The 18,610-nt window shown below is 45.4% G+C and overlaps 1 protein-coding gene across 2 annotated transcripts in view; it reads left to right on the forward strand.

Moving 5' to 3' along the window:
• The window catches only part of PTPRN (protein tyrosine phosphatase receptor type N), a 169,968-nt gene that overhangs the window by 22,031 nt on the left and 129,327 nt on the right, over window positions 1–18,610 (forward strand). For both annotated transcript variants that reach the window (XM_077447849.1, XM_077447850.1), the window contains exons 2-4: window positions 13,178–13,228; window positions 17,838–17,951; window positions 18,334–18,439. In XM_077447849.1, the coding sequence (XP_077303975.1) occupies window positions 13,178–13,228; window positions 17,838–17,951; window positions 18,334–18,439 (271 nt within the window). The remainder of the gene's footprint in view (window positions 1–13,177; window positions 13,229–17,837; window positions 17,952–18,333; window positions 18,440–18,610) is intronic.

Consider the following 18,610-nt stretch of genomic DNA (forward strand, 5'->3'; position numbering starts at 1 on the left):
CTAGGCTAGCAAGGATCGCTATCCGCCTGGGCATTGCATGTCTTTTTGACCTTCTGACCAAAAGTCCCCCCAGATCATTCATTAAAACAAAAATTGCTCCATAAATTTATATGTGCCTTTAACCAGTAGCTGTCCAGGGCCGGTTTTAATTTTTATTATCATTTTATCGCTAGCAAATGAACCCCCAAACATTACATATTTTCTAAAATAAATTTTAACTATCCAGGGCAATTACATTTTATTATAATTTTTTCGCTAGAAAATGACTTAGAACCCCCAAACATTACATATTTTCTAAAAGCAGATGACCTGGAGAAGAAATTGTTGGCTGTTGCATTTTTTATTTATTTTTTTGTCCTTTTATCACATGCAGAGTTTTAGGAAAAAATACACTAAATTAAATTTAAGTGTAAAAAAAAAAACTAAAATAAATTTTAACTATCCAGAGCAATTTTTAAATTTTATTATCATTTTTTTTTTCCTAGCAAATTACTTAGAACCCCCCAAACATTACATATTTTCTAAAAGTAGAGGACCTGGAGAAGAAAATGTCGGCTGTTGCATTTTTTTATGTTGTCCTTTTATCACATCCAGATTTTTAGGAATAAATACACTAAATTAAATTTAAGTGTGAAAAAAGACACTAAAATTAATTTTAGCTATCCAGGGCAATTTTTACATTGTTTTATAATTTTTTTGCTAGCAAATGACTTAGAACCCCCAAATATTACATATTTTCTAAAAGCAGAGGACCTGGAGAAGAAAATGTTGGCTGTTGCATTTTTTTATTTTGTCCTTTTAGCACATGCCGATTTTTAGGGAAAAGTACACTAAATAAAATTTAAGTGTGAAAAAAATACACTAAAATAAATTTTAGCTATCCAGGGCAATTTTTTAATTTTATTATAATTTTTTGCTAGCAAATGACTTGGAACTCCCAAACATTACATATTTTCTAAAAGCAGAGGACCTGGAGCGGAAAATGTTGGCTGCTGCATTTTATTTTTGTGTCCTTTCATCACATGCAGATTTTTAGGAAAAGATACACGAAAATGAATTTTAGTGCAGGCAAACACATAATAATACCTTATTTGTGGTAAAAATGTAAAAGATGGTGTTATGTCGAGTAAATAGATACCAAACATGTCTAGATTTAAAACTGCGCACACCTGTGAAACGGCAACAGGCTTCGATACCTAAAATTATCTGTAGGCGATGCTTTTAGAAACTTTTCGTTACCTCGCATTTGCGGTACAGGTGCCGTCTCCATTTGCATGACGGACCTATACGCAAGTTTGCATTTGTATGTATGCGCGAGCAGACAGGGGGCAATTTTAAACATTTTTTGAATTATTTTTATTTCTTTTATTTTCAAATTTTTTTTTACACTTTTTTTTTTTAATTAACTTTATTTCTATCAAAAAGGAGGGGCTAACAAGCCCCCTTGTAGTAACTTTGGGCAGGTAAGGGGGACAGAGGAGTAAAATTAGAATGTGGCGCCTGGGGCCACGGCACCCCCCACACTATGCCACTAGGTAAGAGTACAAGGGGGCTATTATGGAGACAACAGGGGTCTATTTTAGACTTTGTATGGATGTAATGATTTATTTATATGGAGGTACACTGATGTTGTGGCTGAAATTTAGGCATGGCTTCTTCTTTCATAGTTACCTTGGTCCAGCTTGGACTGATATACTGTATCCACTTCACCTCTGGAAGATTTACCCCCCTTAGGTAAACACATGTAAACAAGGCCTCAAAGATCTGAATCTCCTCATTCTCTCTGCTGAGGGCGTTATCAGGAGTGTAATAAGAGAGAACATACGCAATGTGTGACCTTCTCCCACCACATCACAAGGCAACACTGATGAGCAAAGCGCAATCGCCATAGCAACCAGGTTACGCCTTTCATAACCAGCTGAACAATGGGAGATGTTTGCTCATTTCTCGCTGAGGATGGCTGGCCTTTACACATTCCTGTTTGCCTTACAGACATCGTTCACCTTTACCAATCAGCTGCTTCTGCAAGTAAAAGGGCAACTGTAGATAGAAACAAACTGTGCAGCTTTGACCAGTTGAATAATATAATGCCCTTCCTATAGGTCAGCGGTCTCCAAACTGCCGCCTGGGGGTCGGATGTGGCCCTTTGCTTGCTTTTATCTGGTTCTTGGGGCACTAACCCCCCCCCCCCCAATATCAGCAACAATTCCTGATACTGACACCAATAATGGGGCACTATTCCTCCCACTGACACCAACGATGGAGCACTATTCCTCCCACTGATACCAACAATGGGGCACTACTATACCTACCAATGATGGGGCATTATACCTCCCACTGACACCAACAATCGGGTACTATTCCTCCCAATGACACCAACGATGGGGCATTATTCCTCCTACAGACACACACAATCGGGCACTATTCCTCCCACTGATACCAACAATGGGGCACTATTCCTCCCACCGACACAAACAATGGGGCACTCCCCCCCCCCAGTGACACCAACAATGGGGCACTATTACTCCTACTGACACCAATGATGGGGCACTATTCCCGCCACTGACACCAATGATGGGGCATTATTCTTCTCGCTAACACCAACGATGGGGCACTATTCCTCCCAAAGACGCCAACAATGGGGCACTATTCCTCCCACTGACACCAATGATGGGGTACTATTCCTCCCACTGACAACTATGATGGGGCACTATTCCTCCCACTGACAACAACGATGGGGCACTATTCCTCCCACTGATACCAATGATGGGGCACTATTCCTCCCACTGATACCAATGATGGGGCACCATTCCTCCCACTGACAACAATGATAGGACACTATTCCTCCCACTAATACCAATGATGGGACACTATTCCCCCCACTGATACCAATGATGGGGCACTATTCCTCTCACTGATACCAATGATGGGGCACTATTCCTCTCACTGATACCAATGATGGGGCACTATTCCCCCCACTGACAACAATGATAGGACACTATTCCTCCCACTAATACCAATGATGGGACACTATTCCCCCCACTGATACCAATGATGGGGCACTATTCCCCTCACTGATACAAATGATGGGGCAATATTTCTCTCACTGATACCAATGATGGGGCACTATTCCTCCCACTGACAACAATGATGGGACACTATTCCTCCCACTGATACCAATGATGGGACACTATTCCCCCCACTGATACCAATGATGGGGCACAATTCCTCTCACTGATACCAATGATGGGGCACTATTCCCCCCACTGATACCAATGATGGGACACTATTCCCCCCACTGATACCAATGATGGGGCACTATTCCTCTCACTGATACCAATGATGGGGCACAATTCCTCTCACTGATACCAATGATGGGGCACTATTCCCCCCACTGATACGAATGATGGGGCACTATTCCTCTCACTGATACCAATGATGGGGCGCTTTTCCTCTCACTGATACCAATGATGGGGCACTATTCCCCCCACTGATACCAATGATGGGGCACTATTCCTCTCACTGATACCAATGATGGGGCGCTTTTCCTCTCACTGATACCAATGATGGGGCACTATTGCTCTCACTGATACCAATGATGGGGCGCTTTTCCTCTCACTGATACCAATGATGGAGCACTATTCCACTATTCCTCTCACTGATACCAATGATGGGGCATTATTCCCGCCTCTAACACCAGACAGCCTGCCAAACACTCTCAGAGGGCAGGTTCACATCATCGATCGAATTCCTGTGTGATTCACATGCGATCCGGGTGCAGTGCAGTTTCAGACCATTTATTTGAATGGACTGAAATTTGCCCGGGCGTCACCAAAAATAGTGCATGCACTACTTCAAAACGCACAGCAACTACTGTACCATGCAACCCCATGCAAGCAAACACACTGCATTTGTGACCTGCATTTGGGGTGTCATTAGATTAACACTGACAACCACTACAGATCACAAGTGCAATTGCGCTTTGTACACAGTGCAGAAAAAAAAGCGCATGGAACTCAATTTTCCCAGACTGTGATCTGGTGTGAACTGGCCCTGAAGAGGGATCCAAAGGCCGACTGTTCTTCAAAGACCAAAGATTGTGTGAACAAGCCCTATACGAGCTGTATAGGTGCCCAGATGTAAAGGGAAGTGCGTCCACCTGTATCCCCCGACATCTGTTTGGCTCCACATAATTGGACGTGGACATAAATGTATTGCATTCAGTTCGACATTCATGAACGGACAAGGATGTATAAGGACACACATCCACTTACATCTGGCCACCGCCCATAGGGATACACTGCAGTCCAGTCCAATGTATCTGAACGGACTCGGGTGTCATCTGGATGCCCACCCTCTTACATCCAGATGCCCATACTTGGCAGTCCAGTCCAACATAACTAAATGGCTATGGATGTAGCCGAACGCACATCTGCTTCAATCAGGCTGCCCGTAGGGCTACACTGTGGTCCAGTCCAATCTACCGGAATGGACCTGGATGTAACCGGACGCACATCTGCTAAACTTTGGCTGCCCATAGGGATACACTGCAGTCCTGTCCAATGTACCGGAATGGACCTGGATGTAGCCGGACACACATCTGCTTCAATCTGGCTGCCCATAGGGCTACACTGTGGTCCAGTCCAATGTACAGGAATGGACCTGGATGTAGCCGGACGCACATCTGCTTAAATTTGGCTGCCCATAGGGTTACACTGCAGTCCTGTCCAATGTATCGGAATGGACCTGGATGTAACCGGACGCATATCTGCTAAACTTTGGCTGCCCATAGGGTTATACTGCAGTCCTGTCCAATGTACCGGAATGGACCTGGATTTAGCCGGACACACATCTGCTTCAATCTGGCTGCCCATAGGGCTACACTGTGGTCCAGTCCAATGTACAGGAATGGACCTGGATGTAGCCGGACGCACATCTGCTTAAATTTGGCTGCCCATAGGGTTACACTGCAGTCCTGTCCAATGTATCGGAATGGACCTGGATGTAACCGGACGCACGTTTGCTTCAATTTGGCTGCCCATAGGGCTACACTGCAGTCCGGTCCAATGTACCAGAATGGACCTGGATGTAACCGGACGCAAATCTGTTTAAATTTTGCCGCCCATAGGGATACACTGCAGTCCTGTCCAATGTACCGGAATGGACCTGGATGTAGCTGGACGCACATCTGCTTCAATCTGGCTGCCCATAGGGCTACACTGCAGTCCTGTCCAATGTACAGGAATGGACCTGGTTGTAGCTGGACGCACGTCTGCTTCAATCTGGCTGCCCATAGGGCTATACTGCAGTCTGGTCCAATGTACAGGAATGGACCTGGATGTAACCGGACGCAAATCTGCCTAAATTTGGCCGCCCATAGGGATACACTGCAGTCCTGTCCAATGTACCCGAACAGACCTGAATGTAAACAGATATAACCGGACACACGTCCCCTTACATCTGGCCACCCTTAGCCATATACTACAGTCCAGTCCAACATACCTAAATGGACCCGGGTGTAATGGGATGCATGTCCACTTACAGCCAGCTGCCCATATGGATACACTGCAGTCCAATCCAATGGTCCTGAACAGACCCGGATGTATACGGGTGCATATCTGCTCACACCTGACTGCCCATAGGGATGCATTGTAGTCTGTGATCCATCTAATCCACGGATTGATGGAACGCCCATATAAAACAGACGCAATTGAGGGCGCCAAAAGGCCCGCCAACCACCCGGAGAATCGGTGTAAAGAGCAGAGAGCTGGCTGCCAGGCGAGCGAGCGCTAAGGTAAGTAAAAGTGCTTTTTAATGGTACCCTGGATGGTTATTTAACCCTTGGTGTGCAGAGGGGAGTACAACTGCAAGGGTAGTTTTTAGTTTCCCAGTTCAGCTTTAAAATGAAACCCATTTATCTGTTTCATCCAATTAACTGCGGAAATTAAACCATTTATCAAGAACAACAGTATGAGTCTATCATCCGCACATCTACTGATCTTGATGGGCAAGATATTATAATTATATTTCATTCTATTTATACCCCCGTTGTCATAATCCCCCCTCCCTGCGGTTGTAGGCATGTCACTTTTGACCGCGGTGTGAAGTGTGTGCTGATTCAGAGAGTGACGCTCTGCATCCATTCTCCTCCACCCCCACTCCTTCCTGTGACTCATCCCACGTCAAATAATGAAGCTGCCCTTTACATCGGATTATATTCTGCTCGGCATTGCTTCTGTGTGGGAGATCAGAAGCATTGTTGTAATTATGCCCCATCCTATACCCAGGTGAGCTCTGCCTTACCTCACTTATCGGCACCAGCTTAATGGATGGCGCTCTGTATTGCCAACCATACACCAAAAATCCTGACAGTTCAGCACCGGGCATTGGACAGAGCGGAGCTTCACTGCTAATTGGGTGGATTAAAGTCTATCCAAACCCAAGAACAACAATAATAGATGGCAGTTTACCAATCCTTAGTGGTGGCAGCATCTGTTCAGGGTTTTATCCTTAATTTTCACCTGGCCAGTAACACACTTCCTGTTGTAGGGTGACAACATCACTCACTATATTGTATGTAGAGAAGCAGTGTTGTCACCCTAGAAGAGGATTCTCCTCTTCTCTTCCCTTCCCTTTTCTTCCCTTCCCTTCTCTTCTCCTCTTCTCTCCTCTCTTCTCCCTTCTTTCTTTTCTTCTCTCTCCTCCCTTCTGTCTTACCTCTCCTCCTCTGTTCTCTCTTTTATTCTCCTCTTCTCCTTTATCTTTTTTCTCCTCTCCTTTCCTCTCCTCTCTTCTCCCTTGTCTCTACTCCTCCCTTCCCTTCTCTTCTCTCTTCTCCCTTCTCTCTTTTTTTCTCTTCTCCCTTGTCCCTTCTTTCTTATCTTCTCTTCTCCCTTCTCTTTTTTCCTCTCCTTTCCTCTCTCCTCTCTCTGCTCATCTCTTCCCTTCTCTCTTCTTCCTTTTCTTATCTTCTCCCTTCTCTTTTCTTCTCTTTTCCTTTCACTCTTTTCTTCTCTTCTCCCTTCTCCCTTTTCCTCTTTTCTCGCTTCTCTCTTTTCTTCTCTTCTCAATTCTCTCTTTTCTTTTCTTCTCCCTTCTCTCATTTATTCTCTTCTCCCTTCACTCCTTTCTTCGCTATTCCCTTCTCCCTTTTCTTTTCTTTTTTTCTCTCTTCTCTCCTCTCCTTTCCTCTTCTCCCTTCTCTTCTCTTCTCATCTCCTCCCTTCCCTTCTCTCTTCTCTCTTTTCTTCTCTTCTCCCTCCTCTCTTTTCTTCTCTTCTCCCTTCTCTCTCCTCTCCTCGTCTCTTCCCTTCTCTCTTCTACCTTCTCCCTTTTCTTCTCTTCTTCCTCCTTTCTTTAATTCTCTTCTCCTTCCTCTCTTTTCTTCTCTTCTCCCTTCTCTCTTTTCCTCTCTTCTCCCTTCTCTCTTTTGTTCTTTTCTCGCTTCTCTCTTTTCTTCTTTTCCCTCTTCTCTCTTCTCCCTTCTCCCTTTTCTTCTCTTCTCCCTCTTCTCTTTTCTTCTCTTCTCCTTCCTCTCTTTTCTTCTTTTCTCGCTTCTCTCGTTTCTTCTTTTCCCTCTTCTCTCTTCTCTCTTCTCCCTTCTCTCTCCTCTCTCTTCTCTTCTTTCTTCTCCCTTTTCTTCTCTTCTCCCTTCCCTTTCTCTCTTTTCTTCTCTTCTCCCTTTCTCTCTTTTCTTCTCTAGTCCCTTCTCCCTTCTATTTTCTTTTCTTCGCTCTTCTCCCTTCAACCTTCTTTCTTCTCTCTTCTCTCCTCTCTCTTTTCTTCTCCCTTCTCTCTTTTCTTTTCTTCTCTCCTCCCCTCTCCTCTCCCTTCTCCCTTCCCTCTTCTCTCTCTATTCCCTTCTCTATTTTCTTCTCTTTTCTCTTCTCCATTCTCCCTTCTCTTTTCTTAGTTCTCCCTTCTCTCTTCTTTCTCTTTTCTCCTTTCTCTCTCCTCTCCTCTCTTTTCCTCCATAGCATAACTCAACTTTATGATGGGAAAGAGGGACACTTATTTGCAAAAATTATGTAGGCAAATGACACACTTTCATTACATAGAGAACTAATACACAAAAACTATTTAATAAAGCACCACTCCAGAATAAATTCTACCCCCTCCCGCCTCTGTTCACCACTGGAAAGAAAAAGAAACCCTATCTGTTTTATCACGATTACGCGATAGTTTACGTTTTTGGGGTTTTATTCAAGATGTGCAAAGAGAGATCACACAAATACATATAAGTATAACTTTTAATTAGGTAATGACAGATACAGATAACAAGTGTAATAACATTAGAAAATGTAACAAGAATACTTAACTAAAGGTGCCTTTTCCGCCACCCAACCGATTTGTGTGGCGTAGCACAGAAGATCAAAGTCAGACGCGTGCATGATAGCAGCTCTGAGATAAGACTCATTATTCCAAGTTTTAGCTGTGTTATGTACTGTAGGGGACTCGTGTGTAACTAAATGACCAACCCCACTTGCAAACAACATGACCCTTAAAGGACTTGGTCAGTTTGTAATGGCATTCCTTTGGTATGAAGTCAGCTAAGGTAACCAGGCTTTGAAAGCTTTCTTAGATATTATGAGACAACTTTATTAAGGAAATGTGAAATTTCTCCATCACTATCTAAACGCCCTTTTTTTACTTACTTTAACTGGTGGTCGCATGATGCTGCAGCCCCTTTGGTTGTTTTTATTGGATGCCCAGTGGCAGGGTCCTCTTAGGATCCAAAAGAGGATGATGGCATCACAGGGGGAACGGCGATCTTAGAGTGGGCACTGCAGGGCTAGATCACCAGCTCTCCACCTGGAAACCGGTGGTGGCGAGGGACCTGGAGATGGTACTTAGATAAGTATATCTTACTTTGCAAGGTAATTGGAAAACAAAGCCTATTAGGGTAGATTTAGACATGTGCCTAAATCTCCCTTGCCTCTGAAGCCTGGGGAAAGGGGCATTCTTCCAAATAACCCCCAACTTAAAGAGCATTTTTTCCCATTGACCACCAATGCAAGGGTAATTTTACCCAATAACCCCCAACAGTGGTGGTTGGTCGGTTCCCCAACAAACCCACCTGCCCCCCCATCACTCACTTGTCCGTCCGCCCACTAGCCCCGCCCTTACTCCTGAAGTGAAGGACATGGCCGTATCCGGGGATATGTGATGCAGCACAATGCGAGAAGATGTGTAACTTCCCTGGACCAAATCGAACGGTTCGGCGTGCTTGCCAGAACGAGCTGAGCCAATCATGAAGGGAACCCAACTGGGACCGAAGACCAGGGGAGCTGTGCTGAAGTATCAGGCGCACCTGGATGACGTGCAGCACCAAGCCGGATAGGAGGAAGGAGAATGAAAGTCCGTGCTTCCCCTCTCAGGACCCGCTTCCTGATTGTCCGGGAGGAGAAGCAGGAGGACAATAGGGAATATTACATTATTACATTTCTATTGTCACACAAGTGGGTGGGCACGGGGCACAGTGCTCTGTGCCCCGAGCCCACCCTTTTTGAAGCCAATTACAGCCTCCAGCTCTAACCACATTCTTCGGAAAGAAAAACCCCATTGGAATCCATGTGTCTGGCACTCTGCATGGAGATTAGGGACCAGGTGCATGGATTAGAGGAGAGGCGCCCCTGTGCCACGTATGGACAGGCTGCCACTGACCCCCCAATGAATTGTTTTTAGCAGGGGTTGCCCTACACCTGAAAATTATTGAAAAGGTTCTTCTGGGGTAAAAACTTTGGAGAAAGGCTCTCCTAGACAAACCATAGTCCAATGAGAGTAGAAGTCATTCGGTCTACTTAAACCAGGCAGCCAGTTGTCTTTTGCTGAACATAAATCAATCCCACGTCATACCATTAAACGCCTTCAGGATGGTTGCTGTCGATTTCTAGGAGCACCAGCAAGAGAAAAATCTATTTCCAATAATCTGATTACATTGAGCTGCTGAAAGCGGTGCTGTGATTGATTGGTATAAACTGTTGATTGTTATTTGTGCAGTGTAATTAAATCAAGTCTATTCAAATTATTTGTTACGTGGTAAGCTTAGAGATTCTGTAGAAGACTACCAAAACAGGGGTCATATTGTCGAGGCTAAATGAGTTGTATTTGCGAAAAATCACTGAAGTATCTGTGTGACATTTCGAGTCAATGGAAAGGCAGCTTTTAAGCGTCCGCCTTCTGTACTCCCTCTGCATATATCCTGTCGCTGTTCATCTCACATTCGTCTGAGAGCCCCAACCGACGTCAGCAAACACAATCATCGGCAACGTCAAGTGTAGATGGGAATATTCTGACATATGAAGAGGCTCTGGTATTACTGCCTTGTGTTCTCTAAGGGTTTCCAGGCAGAGAATCTCATAAGCCCCCCTTCCTTTGCTTGTCAGATTTTGTTTCAACATCTCAAAGCTCTGCTCATGATAATCAACTGTGTCCTTCTGTCGGTATATGCTGGGTATATGTAATTACTAAATAATCATATTTTATAATAGTGGACACTTGGGTGAGAAGCAGTTATTGTTGGGGGAGATGTGAAGGCTTTGCAAGGAAGATGAAAAGTGAGTGATGGGAGGAAGGGAGTGTAGAGGGTAATGGGGCAAAGGGGGTGAGTGTGGAAGGTGATAAAGAAAGAAAATGGTAATGGAGAGGATAAGTGGATAGAGGTGGTGAGTGGAATGGTAGAATGTGATTAGACTAGAGAAGAAGGTGATGATGGAGTGCGATTAGAAGGGGGTAGGAGGTGAGGGTAAGGTCTGATTGCAAGGGGCAGAAGGTCAGAGAGCTGTGTGATTGGAGAGGGCAGGAGGTAATGGTGAAATATGATTGGAAAGGGGTAGGAGGGGAGGGTACATTGAGATTGGAAGTGCCGGAAGTGAACATGGTGTGTGATTGCAAAGGACAAAAGGCTAGGGAACTGTGTGGTTGGAATGGGGAGGGGGTGAGGGTAGCGTGTGATTGATAGGGGCAGTGGTAAGGGCAGAGTGTAATTGGAAAGAGCAGAAGGTGGGGGTAAAGTGTGATTGGAAGGGGCAGGTGGTGAGGGCAGAGAGTGATTAGAAAGGGCAGGAGATGATGGTAGAGTGTGGTTGGAAGGGGCAAGAGATGATAGTAGAGTGTGATTGGAAGGGACAGGTGCTGATAGTAGAGTGTGATTGGAAGGGGCAGGAAATGATAGTAGAGTGTGATTGGAAGGGACAGGTGGTGATAGTAGAGTGTGATTGGAAGGGATAGGAGGTGATGATAGAGTGTGATTGGAAGGGGCAGGGGATGATGGTAGAGTGTGATTGGAAGGGACAGGAGATGATAGTAGAGTGTGATTGGAAGGGATAGGTGGTGATAGTAGAGTGTGATTGGAAGGGATAGGTGGTGATAGTAGAGTGTGATTGCAAGGGGCAGGAGGTGATAGTAAAGTGTGATTGGAAAGGGCCAAGGGATGATGGTAGAGTGTGATTGGAAGGGGCCAAGGGATGATGGTAGAGTGTGATTGGAAGATGAGGGTACATTGTAATTGGAAGGGCAGAAGGTGATGGTACAATAAGTTTGGAAAGGCCCAGAGATGAGGGTACAGTGTAATTGGAAAGGGCGGGAGGTAAGGGTAGAGTGTGATTGGAAGGGGCCAGTTAGGACAGTAGAGTGTAATTGGAAGGGAGTAGGAGATACAATACTGTGTTATTGGAAGGGACAGTAGGTGATGGTAGATTGTGATTGGAATGGGCAGGGGGTGATGGTAGATTGTGATTAGAAGGAGCAGATGCTGAGGGTATAGTGAAGGTGAAGGACATGAGAGTGTGTTTGAAAGGGGGTAGGAGGTGAGAGATCATGTGTGATTGGAAGGGACAGGAAGTGATAGTAATGTGTGATTGGAAGGGGCAGGAGATGAGGGCAGAGTGTGATAGGAAGGGGCAGGAGGTGAGGGTAGGGTTTGAATGGAAGGTGAGAGTACATTGTAATTGGAAGGGCAGAAGGTGAGAGTACAATGAGTTTGGAAAGGCCCCTGAGACAAAAGTATAGTGTATTTGGAAAAAGCAGGAGGTAAGGGTAGAGTGTGATCGGAAGGGGCCAGTTAGGACAGTAGAGTGCAATTGGAAGGGAGTAGGAGATAAAATACTGTGTGATTGGAGGGGACAGGTGATGAGGTAGAATGTCATTAGAAGGGAGCAGGAGATTGAGGGTGCAGTGTGATTGGAAGGGGCAGCAGATAATGGTAGAGTGTGCTGGACAGGGGCAATTGAGAGGTAGAGTGTGATTTAAAGGATTTAGGAGGTGGTGGCATGATGTGATTGGATGAGAGGTAGGGGTAGAATGTGATTAGAAGTGTTCAGGAGATAAGGTAGGGTGTGATTGGAAGGAAGAGGGTGGTGAAGTAGATTGTTAATGGAAGGATCCTGTAAGGAACATAATAATGTTTGTGGTTCTTGGGGTTTCTCATACAGTACAAAACAACCATTCTCAACCATGGATCTGTGGAACCCCAGGGTTCCTTCAGAGATTACTAGGTGTCCCATGAGGTATTACTAATTGACCTCCCATACCTATATAGGTCCAGGTCAACTGCATAACACCAATAATATTTTTAGCTTTCAAAAAGGGGTGCATTCTGACCACCACTGTAAGGACCATTCTTCCCACTGACCACCAGTGTATGGGCCATTTTTCCTAGTGAGCCTCGATGAATTGGTTTTAGCAGGGCTTTACCCAATCCCGAAAATGATTTTAGTGGTTCCATTATTAAAACTTGGCCCATGTAAAACTAGAGATTTTGACTCTGGGGAATTGTATATAATTACTAAAGGTTCCCTCACCCTCTCCTATGGCGCCTATGCTTTACTGGCAAAACCAACAAGATATCACCCTGATTGGTAAGCGAGGGAGTGTTGGGTAAAATGGGAGTTGCACATCGCTGATTCCGCCATTGGGGAGATGTCACCAGCATCCGATTGACAATATGACAGGGCCCTTTTATTCAGTGGAGATTTGCATACAACTGCAGCTGTTTGTAGCTCTGGATCTGCTGATTATTATCTTCTAAATTGCTGATTATTTATTATGTGGTTTTGACTGAAAGCAACCTCTGTTGATGCGTTTCGTCATGCTATGCTCAATTTAAATTACCATGAATTGTGCGTCATTTGTTCCCAATTAGAAAAACCATTCATTCTTCCTTTTATTGATTCTTCAGGCTGCCTGTTTGATCTGAGGCTGTGCTCCAAGGAGGAGGTCTGTGTACAAGGTGAGTCTTCCAAACCGCATATCCTCGTATATTCATATCACATACATCTAGTCTGACCCTTTTTCCTATTAAAGCAGAACTGCAAGCCAGATAATACAATTGGGGAAAATAGTTATTTGATCCCCTGCAGATTTTGTAAGTTTGCCCACTTACAAAGAATTGAAGGATCTATATTTTTTATCATAGGTGTATTTTAAATGATAGAGACAGAATATCAACCAAAAATCCAGACAAAACACACAATACAAATGTTATACGTTGAGTTGCAGTTCAGTGAGTAAAATAAGTATTTGATCCCCAAGCAAAACATCACTTTGTTCTTGGTGGAGAAACCCTTGTTGGCAAGCGCAGAGGTAAGACGTTTCTTGTAGTTGGTGACCAGGTTTGCACACATCTCAGGAGGGATTTTGGTCCACTCTTCTTTACGGATCTTCTCTAAATCTAAAGGGTTTCTTGGCTGTCTCTTGACAACTCGAAGTTTCAGCTCCCTCCATCAATTTTCTATAGGATTAAAGAGGAGTGCCACCTGGAAAAAAAAAAAATATTAAAAGTCAGCAGCTACAAATACTGCAGCTGCTGACTTTTAATAAATGGACACTTACCTGTCCCAGGGTCCAGCGAAGTCGGCAGCAGATGACGAGCGATCGCTCATCTCTAGGCTGCCCCCGCCGCCATCCTCTGTCAGGGAATCGGAAAGTGAAGCGTTGCGGCTTCACTGCCCGGTTCCCTACTGCGCATGCGCGAGTCGCGCTGCGCGTCTTCACTGGTCCCCTTTGTGTCCTGGGAACTGTGTGTTTCCCAGAACACAATGAGGATAGGGGTGGATGGGACGGGGCATCTGCGGCTAGTTATTCCCAGAAGTGGGTGCAGATACCTGGATTATACAGGTATCTGCACTCCCCTCCCCCCTGAAAGGTGGCAATTGTGGCACCAAAGGGGGGGAGGGTTCCGATGAGCGGAACTTCCACTTGAGGGTGGAGGTCCGCTTTAAGGTCTGGAGACTGACTAGGCCACACCATGACCTTAAAGCGGGAGTCCGTCGTTTTTTTTTTTTTCAAAACCAGCAGCTACAAATACTGCAGCTTCTGACTTTTAAAATAGTGACACTTACCCGCCCAGTGCGCCCGCGATGTCGGCACCCGAAGCCGATCTCTCGATCGTCTCTCGGGTGCTGCCGCCGCCATCTTGGGTATGGGAGTCAGGAAGTGGAGCCTTTCGGGCTTCATTTCCCGGTTCCCTACTGCGCATGCGCGAGTCGCGCTGCTGCGCAATAAGGATGGTCCCCGCTGTCTCTGTGATCCGTGTGTTTTCCAGCAGGCAGTGGGGTACTTTCGGAAAGGGGCGTAGATTCTGCGGAAAGGGGCGTACCTTCTGCAGAATCTACGCCGGAAGTGGGTGCAGATACCTGTACTGTACAGGTACCTGCACCCCCCTCCCCCCTGAAAGGTGCCAATTGTGGCGCTGGAGGGGGGGAGGATTCCAATGAGCGGAAGGTCCACTTTAGGGTGGACCTCCGCTTTAACGTGCTTCTTGTTGAGCCACTCCATTGTTGCCTTGGTGGTATGTTTTGGGTCATTGTCATGCTGGAACACCCATCCATGACCCATCTTCAGTGTTCTGGCTGAGGGAAGAAGGTTCTCCTCCAAGATTTTACAATACATGGCCCCATCCATTGGCCCCTCAATGCCGCAAAGTTGGCCTGTACCTTTAGCAGAGAAACAGCCCCAAAGCATAATGTTTCCACCTCCATGCTTGACTATAGGAGTGGTGTTCTTAGGTCATAGTCAGCATTTTGCTTCTTCAGAAACACAGCTGCTCTTCTCAGTGATAAAGGTAGCTTGGTGCAGGTGAGTGATCGGTCCTAGGTGCAGACTGCTTTCTACTTCGCCTCCCACCCGGTTGTCCTTTTTCAGGTGTCTTCAGGCTGGTCACATGATTTGTTAGGTGTTGTTTTGCTTTGTCTCATGTCTATTCCAGGGCTGATGCAGAGAATGGCGCTAATGCGATGCTTTAATAAATGATGGGGTTTTCTAAAATGGGAGAGTGCAAAATTTGGTGCAGATCTGCATAGTAGCCAATCAGCTTCCATTTTTTTTGTCAAAGCTTAATTGAACAAGCTGAAATTAGAAGCTGATTGGCTACCACGCACAACTGCACCAGATTTTGTACTCTCAGTTTTAGGAAATCAATTCCTATAATGCCGTGTACACACGACTGGACTTTCCGCCAGAAAAGGTCAGACGGTCTTCCCGACGGACTTTCGGTGGAGTTACAACGGACTTGCCCACGAATGGACTAAAGTCTGTTCAAAAGTCTGTTTGTTTTGAACGTGATGACGTACGACGGGACTATAAAAGGAAGTTCAATAGCCAGTAGCCAATAGCTGCCCTTGCGTCGTATTTGGTCCATCAGACCAGCACACAGACGAACGGTTTTCCCGATAGGAATTGAGTCAGTCGGACAGATTTGAATGTTCTATTTCTAGGTCCGTCTAAATTTTTTAAAGGAAAACAATCAGACTATCCCACACACGATCGCATCTGACGGAATGATTCCGTTGGACCTATTCTGCCAGAAAGTCCGGTCGTGTGTATGCGGCATTAGTGAAGAGGGCCATGGTGGCACCCTCTTATTGGGTGAGGCCATAACACCCATCCATTCAAAATATTTTTCTCGGGCATAAAAAACAAAACAAAAAAATAAATAAAAATAGATGCACATATACTCTATATCACCAAAATTATTGGGACACCTATCTTTACACGAACATGAACTTTAATGGCATCCCAGTCTTAGTCCATAGGGCTCAATATTGAGTTGGCCCACCCTTCACAGCTATAACAGCTTCAACTCTTCTGGGAAGGCCGTCCACAAGGTTTAGGAGTGTGTCTATGGGAATGTTTGACCATTCTTCCAGAAGCGCATTTGTGTGGTCAGGCACTGATGTTGGACGAGAAGGCACAGTCCCTGCTCTAATTCATCCCAAAGGTGTTCTATCGGGTTGAGGTCAGGACTGTGCAGGCCAGTCAAGTTCCTCCACCCCAAACCCATTCATCCATGTCTTTATGGATGGAACTCAATATCACTGGCAAGACTGCAAAACTCACATTTAATCCAAAATCCCCCTCTGCATCTGTTTTTACCTCCAATTTTGTTGAGAAAAAAAACATTCCCCTCTGGGTGATCGATGTACATTGCAAGGATTTTAACAAACTTTGTTGCAGATTCATACCTTTTGTTATTCTGAAGAAATAGCTGTTTGTTTGTAGCATGGGATTAATAGGTTCTAATAGGCTTCAAAAAAGGGTGGGCTCGGGTCGCAGAGAACTGCTCCCTGATTCCACCCAGTTGTGTGACGATAGCGAGTGAATATTCACTATTCTCACACTAAATCTCCTCCTAGCCAATCAGAAAGTTTCCCGATTGGCCAAAACATCAGGCGACCCTATTGGACGACTAGCGCCTAGGACAGTGATGGCGAACGTTGGCACCCCAGATGTTTTGGAACTACATTTCCCATGATGCTCAGGCACTCTTCAGTGGGGTTGGGCATCATGGGAAATGTAGTTCCAAAATATCTGGGGTGCCAGGGTTTGCCATCACTGGCCTAGGAGAAAGGAGACGCACGGCGGCTGGAGGAAAGTACACCGGAGTCGCTGCCCGCATCCCGCCACCTAGATGGGGTGAGTGCCGGACCAACCGTCATTCAGCGGGTGGTGGACGCCTAGTGCCTAGGAGAAAGGAGATGCACGGCGGCTGAAGGAAAGGACACCGCAGCCCGCCATCTAGATGGGGTAAGTGCCAGAACGACCGCCAGACAGCAGGTGGTGGGGGTTCTGCCGCCACCCCCCAAAAGAAAAGTAGTTGGGTGTATAAATCCACACCTTTCTCTACTTCAACCAAAATAAAACAAAAGGTTTTGCCTATACTTTATAGTGGAGCTCCACCCGATTTTAAGACAATAGCTCATGATGATTATGTAGATGATCTAATTTAAAAACTGACCCTTTTTTTTTTTTAACTGTACCTTTGTTATGCTGATCAGTCTGTCTACTTCCTGGATGTGGGGACTGCGGATAAGGGCGGGCATAGTGCGGCTAAAACGTAATTTCCTCTATCCGCACTGACTCCTGGGAGCTTTTGTGATTGTTCCTAATAGTCTGTGCGGCGGCCTGGCACGAGTTATCGCGTGATTTCGACACTCCGTTGCCATCACAATGGGGCGGGACTTCCTACGACGTCGCCCATTGTGATGGCAAGCTATCCTTTTGACGGCGCTCCAATACGAAGTTACTGCGCATGCGCGAGATCGGCAATATAACGGGCGGTGCATGCTGGTCCATCAGCAGCACAGTGTCCCGGAAGAGGATGCCTGTGGGCTTCACATGCTCACAGGCAATATGACAACCGGCAGCGTGAAATTTTATACTTTTTTTTTTTGCCGATAAAACTGACAGCGAAAGTCTTTTAAAATGGAACAAGTGAGTGATATACAGTATTTAACTATATTAATGATTGTCATTTTGCCAAAAAAAAAAAAAAAAAGTTGGAGACAGTGAAACACCGCTTTAACACCTTGTCCGTGTTTCTTTATTATGTTGTTTTTCAGATGGATTATTCGGCCAGTGTCGGGATCGATCGGAGAGGGACGTGGGACAGTTTCAGGTGACTCCTAGGACTCTGCAACAGTTGCAAGGCATTCTGCGTCGGCTGTCGGCAAAAGGTAATCAGTAACCGAAATAATCGCCTGTGAAGCCCCGGTCCATTATTCCCGAGGACTTTCAAAAAGATGACAGCCGTTTCTCACAATTTAAGCAGCCGGCTCTGCTGTGATTAATTGAACAGCGACGCTCTGTGTCATTTGCATTTTCTCCCAGAGTGACTTGATGCAGCTTTTCTTTTGATTTTCCCGTTTTTTTTTTTTTTATTTCGGAAAGAATGATTTCGCCAGGCCACCCAATTAACTTCTAACCGACATTTCTAGATTAATCACCATCAGCAGGGCAAAGAATGCATAAGAAAAGAAAGAATATGCAAAGTAGATTGGCTGGAGAATTAAAGTTTTATTCTTTTTTTTTTATTTTTTTATTTGCCTATGGTCACAGGGTTGTCGTGGAAGGATGATGTGACACAGCGAGTAATGGCTCATGAAATGGGTCGCATCCCGCAGCACAAAGCACTGGAGTCGTTCGATCTTCTGGATGAGGAGAGGTAGATTATGATATTAAAGGTCCATTCTGGATTGAAAATGAAGGATTGCAGTGCATACAGGGAACACAGTTTTTGTTCTTTATCCAGACATAGCTGTAGTGCACCAAGCCTCCCTTCCAATTGTACACTAAATTACCAAATGTATTGGGACGCCTGCCTTTAAACGCACAT

The sequence above is a fragment of the Lithobates pipiens genome, unplaced genomic scaffold, assembly GCF_037356315.1.
Source record: "Lithobates pipiens isolate NorthernLeopardFrog02 unplaced genomic scaffold, aLitPip1_a1.2 Scaffold_22, whole genome shotgun sequence".
Classification (NCBI taxonomy): Eukaryota; Metazoa; Chordata; class Amphibia; order Anura; family Ranidae; genus Lithobates; species Lithobates pipiens.